This window comes from Pteronotus mesoamericanus, unplaced genomic scaffold (genome assembly GCF_021234165.1).
Source record: "Pteronotus mesoamericanus isolate MK-2021 breed Mesoamerican mustached bat unplaced genomic scaffold, CSHL_Meso_final scaffold_651, whole genome shotgun sequence".
In the NCBI taxonomy this organism is placed as follows: domain Eukaryota; kingdom Metazoa; phylum Chordata; class Mammalia; order Chiroptera; family Mormoopidae; genus Pteronotus; species Pteronotus mesoamericanus.
The window spans coordinates 2373823-2386473 of record NW_026555325.1 but is presented as its reverse complement, the minus strand read 5'-3'; the positions used below and the strand labels follow the sequence as shown (position 1 = coordinate 2386473).

General features: G+C 35.5%; 1 protein-coding gene across 1 annotated transcript in view; it reads right to left on the bottom strand.

Annotated features, from left to right (window-relative positions):
- Nucleotides 1-484: 484 nt before the first annotated feature.
- Nucleotides 485-12651, bottom strand: part of THSD7B (thrombospondin type 1 domain containing 7B) — a 774554-nt gene continuing 762387 nt past the window's right edge. Inside the window, exon 27 of the mRNA XM_054562681.1 lies at nt 485-566. Within this exon, the coding sequence (XP_054418656.1) occupies nt 485-566 (82 nt within the window). The remainder of the gene's footprint in view (nt 567-12651) is intronic.

The following is a 12651-nucleotide window of genomic DNA, read 5'->3' as shown; positions in this document are numbered from 1 at the left end:
ATTTGAAAGTCTTTGAAGTAATGTAAACTCTAGAAAACTCAGTGTTGAAGTATGGGAAGAATAAAGACTTGCACTAATATAGTGCGTAACAATGTAATGTCAGACTCTCATTTACAGTAAATGCCTTGATTGGACTTTCCTCCGGATTGTCATCATGCTGCTGGAGATAAAGTTTACTCAAGTCTGTGGGAATTCCATCATGTTTTCTTCCTCCCATTTCCAAACAGGAAGAGAAGGGTTTTCAGTTCTCTTGGGGAAATCAAAAAAGTAAACACACCCATAAACAACTTGAACTCAAAATGGCAGACCAAATAATCCTTGACTCCATGTCCGAATGAAGTGGAGGCAATATTACTTTTGCAATATTTGTATTCTGCCTAATATATCACACTGTGAGATTCCTCAAAAAACTGAGAAGTCTGAGAGCTACAAAAGAGAAAGCAGTTAAGGCAGTTGATGTCTACATTTGGATTTCTTTTTCAGGTTACATATCTAAGTCTCCATCGTAGGCTAAGGTCAGAGGCTTCTGTTGGGGAGGTGTGCTTTGATGTTGTTTTGGCTTCTTGCTGCAAAGGCAAAAAAAGAATTCCTGAGATAAATAAAGTTCACAGAGCTTTGTTTCATCTGCCAAAGACAATTGTGAGGTTTAGAAATTCAAGTGATTAAATGCACTTTTTGTTTTCTTACTTGTATACTTTGATGTTTTTTTTAGGAGAAGCCATTGTGCTTTCGAAGCCTTAAAAAATGGTTTACTGGAAACAATGAACTTAGTAGAGCTCTACTTTCTTGTTCTTATTTATACTCAGTAATGTGAACATCTGCTCACTAATTCCTAAACTACTGCAACCTTCACATCAAAGACGTATGTCATCATAAGCTGCTAGAGTAGTCAGATTCTGGTGTCTTACCCTGATCTTGTTTTTAAGTAAACACATTTCTGCTCTGGCCTGAAACCTGACATGTAGCTGCTAAGTCTCTAGATCCTGTCAGGAAAATTAAACTGAGTCTGCACCAAGTGAGGCCATCCTCACCTGGTCTGTTTTACCTGAGGTCAACAACTTTGCCAGGTCAGGGAGGGCTGCTATTCCTTCTTGTGGAGAGAAAAGCCAGAATTGAGTACCATTCTCAATTTGTATGATGCCCCAGATCTGGGGCAAAATGACCTCCCTTGCATTCTTTGACTCTTAGTATGGGTGATTCTCAATTTATGTGTATGAATATTTCTACTTTGAATTGTGCCACATATTGCCCCACCACACTGACTCACTTCCTCCTCCATGTCTTTGCTTTGCCCCGCCTCTGGAGCCCAGCTCTCTTTTGGGTTATCTGCACTAGCAGGAAGTCATCTTACCCTATGTCTCCAAATGTCTATACTATTTATTTTATAGTAATATCTATTATTAATTAGATGCACAGTAACTGCCAAGCTCTCTGATGGACATTTTACATAAAATATCTCAATAAATCCCAGAACAACTCTGAGAGGGAGGAATTAGAATATTTACTACTTTACAGAGAAGCCACTGAGAGAGAGGCAGAGCCTGGATTCTAAGCAAGTTTAACACTCATACCCATGTGTTCAACCTCTTCAGCACATTCTCCCTCTACACATGCCATTAGTTAGGCATTTGATAGAAACAACTTTCTTGTACATCTATATGAATGAATTTTTATATTCTGCGTGAATTTAAATTAAAAACCAACATTTTAATGTGTACAATTCAGTGATATTTTGTACATTCACCATGTCATGTAATCATCTCTCCTACCAAAAACATTTCCATCACCTCAAAGGGAAACTGGACCCATCCACAGTTTCTCCCCATTCCCCTGCCCAGCCTACCCAGCAACCACTTACCAACTTTCTGCCTCTGTGGATTTGTCTATTGTGGATATTTCACATAAGTGGAATTCTACTATATATGCAATTTCTGTCTGGCTTCTTTTACTTAACGGTTAAAATGGAGAATTTCATGATATGTGAACATTATCACAATTTAAAAAATGTTCTGTAAAATTAAAATGACTGTAGAGAGAGTGTTCTAGTTTAAAATGCTCAAGTTCTAATTTAAGGAGAAAAATACTTTATTTTAGGTTTGAGGTATAAAGCAAATTATAGGAGCTAAAGAAATAAAATGATTAAAAATAAACTCTTAAAAGGAACCATGGATCCTATCAGTGCCCCCTCCTGGCAACTGGCACACAATAGGAGCTCAAAGATATCCACTGTAGGCAAACAGTTTCCAACCAGGGAAGTTGAAAGGCAGAAACTATTTCTGGCTTCCATCTTTTCCAATTCTCCCAAGTTCCAAAGAGCATTTATTACATAATTAGATGAGTAACATTCATCTTAATTATATATATACACACGCACTCTAGTCATATTGATGGTTCAGGCTTTAAAATGAAGAATGGACCCATGTTGAAATGGTCCCTGAGTACTCTAATATGAAACACTTAAAGGTACTAAGAAAATACACAAATAAGAGTTTAAGGTAACTTCGAAGTGAAAACTTGTATGTTCACCCTGGTGGTGCTGGTAGCAGTGATATTAAGGGTTATCTTAAGGTCAGAAAGGATACCTGGAGGTCCATCTGAAATGACAGTAAGGGTCCCCTCTCTACTATTATTTTCTAAGGCTGGGGAAGAGAAAGGGAAGAAATTTTGTGTTGGCGAAAAAGTCAGCTTAGTTTTTTACATAAAATAAAGACACATTTTTCATTTTCACTAATAACTTTATTGATTTGAATATTTTGAATATGTTGGCTGTCTTCTGTGTTATAGAACATTGAATGTTCTCAACTAATGTTTTGATTTGATCGCTATCAACTTCAACTGGCCTACCCAACCATGGAGCATCATCCAGTGAGAAATCTCCAGCACGAAACTTCACAAACCCCTTTTGATATGTTCAATCAGTCAAAGCACCTTCTCCATACACTGCACAAATTTTATTTTTTTGCACTTCTGTTGCATTTTTAACTTTTTTGAAATAATAAAGCATAACATGCCAAAAATGTTGCTTATTATCTTCTATCTTCTATATTAAAATGGCTACACAAAAATTCACCAATTTTGATACTTTTTAAAAAAATGCACACTGATATGACAGCTGTCATAATACAGTCTAACAAAATTGTTTCAAATGAAGTTAAAGAGAACTAAGTGCTACTAGAGCCCTCTTACAGAAAAAAAAACAAATGGACTTACTGGCTAACTCAATATAAGTGCTTTCAAAGAGATTTTGGCAATCCACTCTCAGCTGGCATTTGCTAAATGTAATTAGGCCAAGTGTTATAGGATTGTTGAGTTCTAGGGAGTGGGAAGGAGGGATAGAGATGGCTGGATCTTTATAAAGAGATAGTGTTTCCTTGGAGACAGCTAATAACATCTAGACACTGTGACATGGCCCTAGAAAATTCGCTCAAAACATTACAGATATTTTGATAGAACTTTTCATTTATGGAATTATAAATATTTTTGTCTACTTCTAAAAAAAAAAAGAAAGAGGGCTCCCAAATATAAGCCTTGGATTTTTGTGGGCTGTGGATGTAAATGGCAAAATTTTATTCTTTTTTATGGCTGAGTAATATTACATTGTATATATGCACCACATCATCTTTATCCATTCATCTACCAATGGTTGCTTCCATATCTTAGTATTGTAAATAATGCTGCAATGAATATAGGAGTGCATATATGTTCATGAATCAATGCTTTGAATTTTTCAAATAAATACCCAGAAGTACATTTGCTGGATCATATGGTAGATCTCTTTTTAATTTTTTGAGGAGACTCCATGCTGTTTTCCATAGTGGCTGAACAAATTTACAACCAGTGTTCAAGGGTATCCTTTTCTCCACATTCTCACCAGCACTTGTTATTTATTCATTTAGTGATGATAGCTATTCTAACAGGTATAAAGATATATATTATTTTGGTTTTAATTTTCATTTCCCTGGTGATTAGTGATGTTGAGTATTTTTTCATGTACCTATTGGACATCTATATGTCTTCTTTGGAGAAATGTTTATTCAGGTCTTCACATCTTTTTATCAGATTTTTTTTGTGTGTAAAGATGTATGAGTTCATTATACATTTTATATATTAACCTCTTATTTGATGTATCATTCATGAATATCTTCCCCAATTAAGCAGGTTGTCTTTTTGGTTTGTTGATGGTTTCCCTCACTGTGCAAAAAGTTTTTATTAGGTGTAGTACTATTTGTTTATTTTTTACCTTTGTATCCCTTGTCTGTGGGGACATATCTAAGATAATATTACTAAAGGTTATGTCAAAGAGTTTACTGCCTGTATTTTCTTCCACAAGTTTTATGGTTTGGGGTCTTACATTTAAGTCTTTAATTCACTTTGAGTTTATTCTTGTATATGTGTAAGAAATTGGTAGTTTCATTTTTTGCATGTATCTGTCCATTTTTCCCAACACCATTAATGAGAAAGAATGTCTTATTCCTTTGTATGTTCTTGTCTCCTTTGTCATAGGTTGGTTGACACAAAGGTGTAGGTTTATTTTGGGGCTCTCTATTCTTTTCCATTGATCTGTATATCTGTGTGATCTATGCCAGTACGATGTTTTGATTATTATAGCTTTGGTGTAAAGTTTGGTATCCGGAAGAATGATATCTTCAACTTTGTTCTCAATTGCCTTAGCTATTCAGGGATTTTTTTTGTGGTTCCATATAAGTTTTAGGATTATTTGTTCTAGTTTTGTGAAAAGTGCCATTGGTATTTTGTTAGGGATTGTACTGAATCTGTAGATTGTTTTGGGTAATACAGACATTTTAATGATGTTAGTTCTTCTTATCCATGAGAATTTGTATGTGCTTCCATTTAATTGTATCTTCTTCAATTTATTTCTCTGATGTTTTATAGTTCTCCAAGTACACACATCTCTCTTAATTAAATTCATTTGTAGATATATTATTCTTTTTGATGCTATTGTGAATGAGATTATTTTCTCAATTTTTCCTTCTGATAGTGCATTATTGGTGTACAGAAATGCAACCTATTTCTGAATATTAATTTTGTATTGTGAAACTTTACTGAATTGATTTATTTGTTCTAATAGATTTCAGTGGAATCTTGAGGGTTCTCTCTATATGTTATCTTGTCATTTACCAATAATTACAGTTTTACGTCTTCATTTCCAATTTATATGGCTTTTATTTCTCTTTCTTGTCTGATTGTGGTGACTAGGCTTCCAATACTATGTTGATTAAGAATGCTGTGAATAGGCTTCCTTGTCTTGTTTCTGATCTTAGAGAAAAAAACTTTCATTTTTCCTGTTGAGTATAATGTTAGCTCTGGGTTGGCATATATGTTCTTTATTATGTTGAGTTTGTTTCTTCTATCCCCACTTTGCAGAGAGTTTTTATCTTAAATGAATGATGGATTTTTTTCTGAATCTATTTAATATAATCATATTATTTCAATCCTTCATTTTGTTTATGCAGTGTATCATGTTAGTTGATTTGTGGATATTGAACCATACTTGCATCCCAGAAATAATCCCAGCTGATCAAGATGTGTGATCTTCTCTATTTATTGCTGAATTTAGTTTGCTTATATTTTAATGAGGACTTTTGCATTTATTCACCATATACAAATGCTTGTAATTTTCTTTTTTCATAATGTCTTTGGTTTATTTTATGAGTCCAGCATTCAGGGTAATGCTGGACTCATAAAATAATCCTGGAAGCTCTCTCTCCTCTTGAATTTTTTGGAATAGTTTAAGAAGTTTAGGTGTTAATTCTTTTAATGTTTGGTAAAATGTACCTGTGGAACCATCTTGTCCAAGACTTTATTGGTAGTTTTTTTTGGGGGGGGGGTTGTTGTTGTTGTTGTTATTGTTTTTTATTGATTTGATTTTGTTAGCAGTTGTCAGCTCAGATTTTCTATTTCTTCCTGATTCAGCCTTGAAAGATTGTATGGTCCTAGTAAAGTATATGTTTCTTCCAGGTTGACCAATTTGTTGGCATATTATTGTTCATAGTATTTTCTTATAATCATTTGTATTTCTTGTTACTTCTACTTTTTAATTTGTGATGTTATTTATTTGGACTCTCTCTTTTTTTCTTGATGAATTTATTGATTTTTTAAAAAATCTTTTCAAAAACTAGTTCTTGGTTTCATTGATCTTTTAATTTGTTTTTTAGACTCTTTTGTTTATTTCTACTGTGACCTTTATTATTTCTTTCAAATATTCACTTTGGCTTTGTTCTTTTTTTATAGTTACTTTAGGTGTTCAATTAGATAATATATTTGAGATTTGTCTTGTTTTTCTGAATTTCCATATTAGAATTTTTTGGCTATGTCCAGTAGATTTTGGGTCCTTGTGTTTTCATTTTTATTTGTCGTGAGGTTTCTTTTGATTTCTTCCTTGATCTCATGTTAACTCATTCCCTGTTTAGTAGCATCTTATTTAGCCTCCATGTGTTGTTGTGTTTAGTTTATTTCTTTTAATTTATTTCTAGTTTGATACACTGTTATTGTGATTTGTTTTGTGGCTGAACATGTGGTCTATTCTAGAAAATGTTCCATGTGCACTGGAAAAGAGTATATATTCTGTTGCTTTGGGGTGAATTGTCCTAAAATATCAATGAACACTCTCCGGTCAAGTGTTCATTGATATTTTAGGATATTTCACCCCAAAGCAGCAGAATTTCTTGTTTTCTTGTTTACTTTCTTGTTTTCTTGTTTACTTTCTGTCAGAATGGTCAATGCATTGATATCAATGAAGTGTTAAAGCCCACTACTATTATTTTATTACTGTTGATCTCTTTATGTATATCAGTATTTGCTTTAAATATTTAGGTGCCCCTAAATTGGGTGCATAGATGTTTGTGATAGTTTTATCCTTTTGTTGGATTGATCCCTTTATTATTATAAAATGTCATTCTTTCATCGCTGAAAAAAAGCTGTTGAAATGTCAGGAGGAGGGACTGATCCTCATGCTGACTAGCTGTGAGGGTTGGCCATGTCTACAGTAAATGGGCTGTTGGTATGAGGTCACCCCATGGAGATGGATTTGCTTAAGCAGAGTTCTAGTGTCTGCTGAGTCCATTCTTAGACGTTTCATTTGTGGAGGTGGTTGCATGGTGCTCTGGGTGTGGTCTGAAGCTGGACATTGAGTATGTTGGTTCTGTGCTTTCTTGAGAGGGACTCTAGTGCAGGCCAAGATCATCTGTGGCATTTGTCCAGACTGGAGCCATGTGGTAGGAGCTAAAAAGTAACCTGTGGTTGGTTGCCACCTTTTCAAGGTTTGGAGGTGCTTGGGAGATGCTATACTGTGAAGTTAGGCAGGCTGCCACTAATGCTAGTATTGTGTCTGCTTTGTAAGAGGTACACTGCAAGTCAAGGCCAACTGTAGTTTGTTTGGGGTTTGTGGACCTTTAGGAGATTTTAGGAAAGTCAATTGCACAAGCTGAGATAGTCTGCTTCCATGAAAAAGCCTCTGAAAGGGGTTCAAGCCTGTCTCAATGTGGCTTCTTCTTTATATTTTTCACTATAGGACTTCTGTTCAGCTATTCTTCAGATGATTCTCACTGAGAGTTGTTCTATAATTAATTGTGATTTTGATGTGATCATGGGGTTGTGGGAGCACAAGATTCACCTACTCTGCCATCTTGACCAAAAATTCCCAGGAGACTTGTCTTTAGAGGTCCCTGCTCCCTTTCTTTCTCCCTTACTGATATTCATTATTCCTTTAAAAAATAAATTTTATTTTCATACATATTTCACCTCAATTTTGGTATGAGAAAAGGTATGATCACACTAAGTCAGGACACACAAATGCTGGGCATGTAGGCCACCACCAGTCATTCTCAAATCCATCATGCAACTCTGACTGTAAGAGATCATTGACTAACACATTATAAAGTGACCTCTTCCACAATCATTTGCATCTTAGCAAAGTATAAACCCATTCAGCCAGAAAAGTGAGCTCATTATGAACTGACAGGCAAGCTTCTTGCACATCTTAGCAATGTTGGATTCAAGCCACAAGAACTCATCAGTAGGGCGGCAGAGATTAAATAGCTTTATGAAAGCCAGAAACTGTCTTTTGTTTAGGCAGTTATTCCTGAGAGCTGACCCTCTGGAAGTGGGGTTACTACTCTCAAACTTCAGCAGATAAGAGCCCATTTACTGAATTGTGCTGAGCAAGGTAGAATGGATGTCATTATCTGGAGTAACTTGCAGGCACTATGTCTGGATTAACTATAAACTCACCCAATGGTTGTCCCCATTAATTGCCCCATGGTTCTTTATTGTCAGAGAAGCTGAAACATCAGCAACATTTCAAAAACTTCAAACATTAATGTCAGAGGTACAGAGTAGTATCTGAATGAAGTAGTCTTTAAGAAGACTACTTTTCTATATTTTCTCAAAAGCATTTCCAAATTTTATCATAAGTTACTTTCATCTAAAGTGCATACCAGAACTAGACATATTATAGCAGTTGTCTTGTCTTAAGCCTTTCGTTTGGGGGATAAAATATAAAATCTCCAAAACTGTCTTCCTGTAACTCTTTTTGCAAGCTATTTAATAGAAATATATACTGTGATAGTTTTCTATTTGGATTCTTTAGGAAGCTCATAGGCAAAGGTGTATATTATGTGTTTTGATATCAATTACATCTTTTCCTAGATCTGTAGCTTAATTTACGTGGAAAATAAGGAGCCTTTAAAAAACATAAGAACAGTAGACACTGCATTCTGCCTAAAGAAGTTTGGGAATTACAAAAATGGAAATAAACTATGGAACCTGGAAGACCAGTGGAAAGAGTATGTACTCTGGGGTTAGACAAACCCGGAGTGGATGTTTCCAGGCTGAGGACCTTAGGTATGTTATTTAACTTTTCTGTGGATCACTTGCTCTCTATTTAAAGTAAGGGTGATAATAGCAACATCTCATTGGATTATCAAGAGGACTGAGTAAGGCAATCCATGTACAGTACTTTGTTTGACATAAATATTCAACATTTTTCCTGGCCTTTGTCTCTAAAAATAATGAGCAGTACATTATTTGTTTTATTTATGTACTCATTTATTCATTTGTTCATTATATTTTTATCACATATATCAGTAAAATATAGCCATTATATCTCTCCCCCTCCCTCCCATAAAGTTCTTGGGGTTTGGTAGAGGAGAGGGATGTTCATACAAATAACTACAGTACTAGTATGGAGTAAAAGCCACAGGGGAGGAGGCATGGACATGTTATTCTAGATTGTGTGATAAGGAAAGGTTGACATTTGAGTTTTACTGGGAACTAGTGGAATGCTAATAGCTAGTAATGAAAAATTCATTCTAGGTGAAGAGGATATAAGGAGTAAACCATGGAAGCAGAAGCCTCCTTGTTAAATTAGAAGGTCCATCCTAAGTCCTCTAAATAAGGTTACTTCTCTCCCAAAAATTATCTTGGAGAAAGACATTATAGCCTTATATTCAACCTCTATAAATCTTTATGTAAAGGTATCTCTTTATAATATAAAGTTATTTTTTAATGGATAGAAACAAATATGATAACCTTGATAAAACTTAATTTGTAGAAGGGGAGACTACAACAATGATTAAGTGCCATATCTGAAAGATAGATGCGAACTTTGAATAAAACTGTTATGAAATTAGAGAATTTTTTAATAAAAATGAAATAATACATAATAGAGGATTATTGATGTGAAGGTATAACTAAGCACATTGGTTAAATATTAGAGGAGAAAATTTACTATTGAATATTTTATCAAAATAAAGTTTATTAATAAAGTAATATTTTTGTGTTTTTAAATTTATAAAATGAGGACTTAAATATATTTGGGACTATACGACCCACCAGACTGTTCAGGGCATTGACTAATGGTAGAAGATGAAATTGAAAGAGTTGCTTGGGCTCAAATTGTGGAAGACTTTAGTTGACCAGCTAGGCAGCCAAAACACAACTTTCATTCTGCTGTCAGTGGGGAGTCTCTGTTGGTGTCTGAGTAGGAGGGGGTCTGATCACCTCGCTACGGTTTAAGAAAACTATTCTGGCTGCAGACTGAAGAAGGGAGCATTTATAATGAGTCCAAATATGGAGATAATATGTTACTTTCCAAAGAGGGATCATTAAGACCAGGTACTGGTCTTAAAAATAATGAGGCTGAAAAACATATAGATATGATAAATAATGTACAAAAACATTTATGTAACTTGGTCACTGAAAAGTGAGGAAAATTCAATTGATTTTTTAATATTAAACATCTATAGAAAATTGTTTGTTATCAGAATTCAATGTTGTACCTGATCAATCTCCAGAGCCTACAGTCAGGGAGGCAGGGCCTCAGTAAATACTTATAATCAAAGGAATAACTAAGGATAACACAGTTTTAAGTTGGAGGGAATGAAAAAACATAAAAAGGCAAAGTTTATGAGCATTACTGATACTACATGTTAATTTTAGATCTCTTATGTATTCAAGGAATGTGGGAGCCACAGAATCTGGAATTAGGGATGTGGCTATTAACAACTAGAACACCTTCAAGCTCTTAAAGACCAATAGATTGTCTGATTATACTATTGTATTAGTTCATTGCTTGAAGAGCAGGTTCTCATCTGTCAAACCTTCATGTCTTTTGATGTAACTTAAAACTCTTCTCTTTTTCTAAGCTTTTCTGGTGGGGAATGCTTCCTATCACTCTAAACTTCATATAAGGTCTTCAACTTCCCATTTGTTCATTAAAATAACATCTAGGCAATTCAAATATTTAAAAAAATGGTTAACTTTGATTATAGTGTGAATGACTAACTTAAGATGTTATTTCTTACTGCAACCCTACTGAAGGTAAAATAAGGTAAATAGTAATCCAATTTCTAGAGATTCAATTTCAATCACTATAGGTGGTAGAAAAAAAAATTAAAGTCATCTTATTTTCTTCATTAACTTTTGCTGACCAAGAATAAAAGTTTAAGAACCCACATAGCCTTGGAGACCAAATATAAGGCTGAATATACAAGGCTGGGTTTAAATTGAGATTAAAACTTGGATGAACATTTTAAAGGAGAAAAAATTAAGTAATACTTTGATCTCATGAGAATAAAAAAAAATCCTTTGAAAATTCTGCTTAGGAATATAAAAATATTCTCAGCATACTTGAAAACATTCAAATGTATTTACTTCTGCCTAGTTTCAATAGAAGTTCATGAACTAAAATATATTCTGTACAAAACATAATCATCCTTTTCTAAGAATAATAAATTTTCAGAAACCAATCACTTACAAAATGGAGTTCCTGGAATTGACTGTCAAACTTTCTCAAATAGCAGGTTTATGTAGAGAAACACTTGGATCTACAATTACAATGTATCAACAGGTTGTTTGAACCAACCCCACTGTTTAAAAGAGAAAAATTTAAGAATAAAACTTTAGAACTAGAATTACCTAGAGTAATGGTTGTCAGCTTTGGCTGCACCATTAGAATTAGTTGGGATACTTTGAAACATCTAGACAACCTGGCCACACATAACATTCATTGAATCAGAAATTTCTGGTGCAGGGACCCAAGTATCAGTCCCCTGGAGGTGCCAGGAGATGCCCACATGTGAAAATGGCTGCCAAACTGAAAACTGCTGATATGAATCAAGAGTAAATAAAACTGGAAAGGCCTAATCAATGATTGGTTTAATGTACCTTCTGATGTTATATGAAAATGAAATAAAAGGATGTTATTTCAAATGAGGACAATAAAGACAATGATCTCTGATTCCAACTATTCAGTAACTTTGGCTAGGGGAAAAATCAAGATGGCGGAGAGTGAGTGAAAGTCACACTGACCTCCTCCCAGGACCAAACTGGAATTACAGCTAAATTGTGGAGAAATCACCTGGAACAAACAACTGAACAATAGTGAGAGAGGAGCCTTATAACTTCAGACAGACAGAAAAATCAGCATTAGCACAACCTAACTGGTAATAAGTGTAGAAGAGACTCAAGAAGGTGGGTGAGGGGCCCAATGGAAGTAGCACTAGAAGGATACTGAAAGGGCCAGTTGGATCCCCTGAGGAGAGCGGGGTATAAACCATAAATGGGGATCTCCAGCCTACAGCACCAGGACCCCAAAAATATACAGAGAACAACCAGCTGCAAAAAACAACAGGGTTGCTCTCTGCCAGAGACAGGCAGCTGGAGACTCAAAGAGCCTTTTAAAGGGCCAGCACATACACTTTTATTTGGAGCCACTTACCCTGGTCTCTGGCAAAGGTTGGGGTAGAGTGAGCTGGAGATGCCAGAGGAGAGACTGGGGAAGGAGTCTTTGGATAGAGAACAGAGAGAGTACCCAGAATGATCCCAGTGCTGACGCCACATGAGGCAGCAGCGATCTTGCTCAGGCAGACCACTGCCACTACGTGGCAGCAGCATGAGAGGAGACAATAGCCCCGCCCTTCAGGAGGCTCTTCACTGGCCCAGTGGTGCACAAGCCTGACTGCTAGAACAGAGTGGCAGGCACAGATAGTAGATCCCTGTCTAAAGGGGGTGCAAAGTGGTCTAGAGACACTTGAGGAGAGACTGGAGATGGAGGCTTTGGGGAGCGACCTGAGAAAGGGGCCGACAGGATCCTGGTGCTGACGCCTCCCCCATACGGTAGCAGCCATCTGG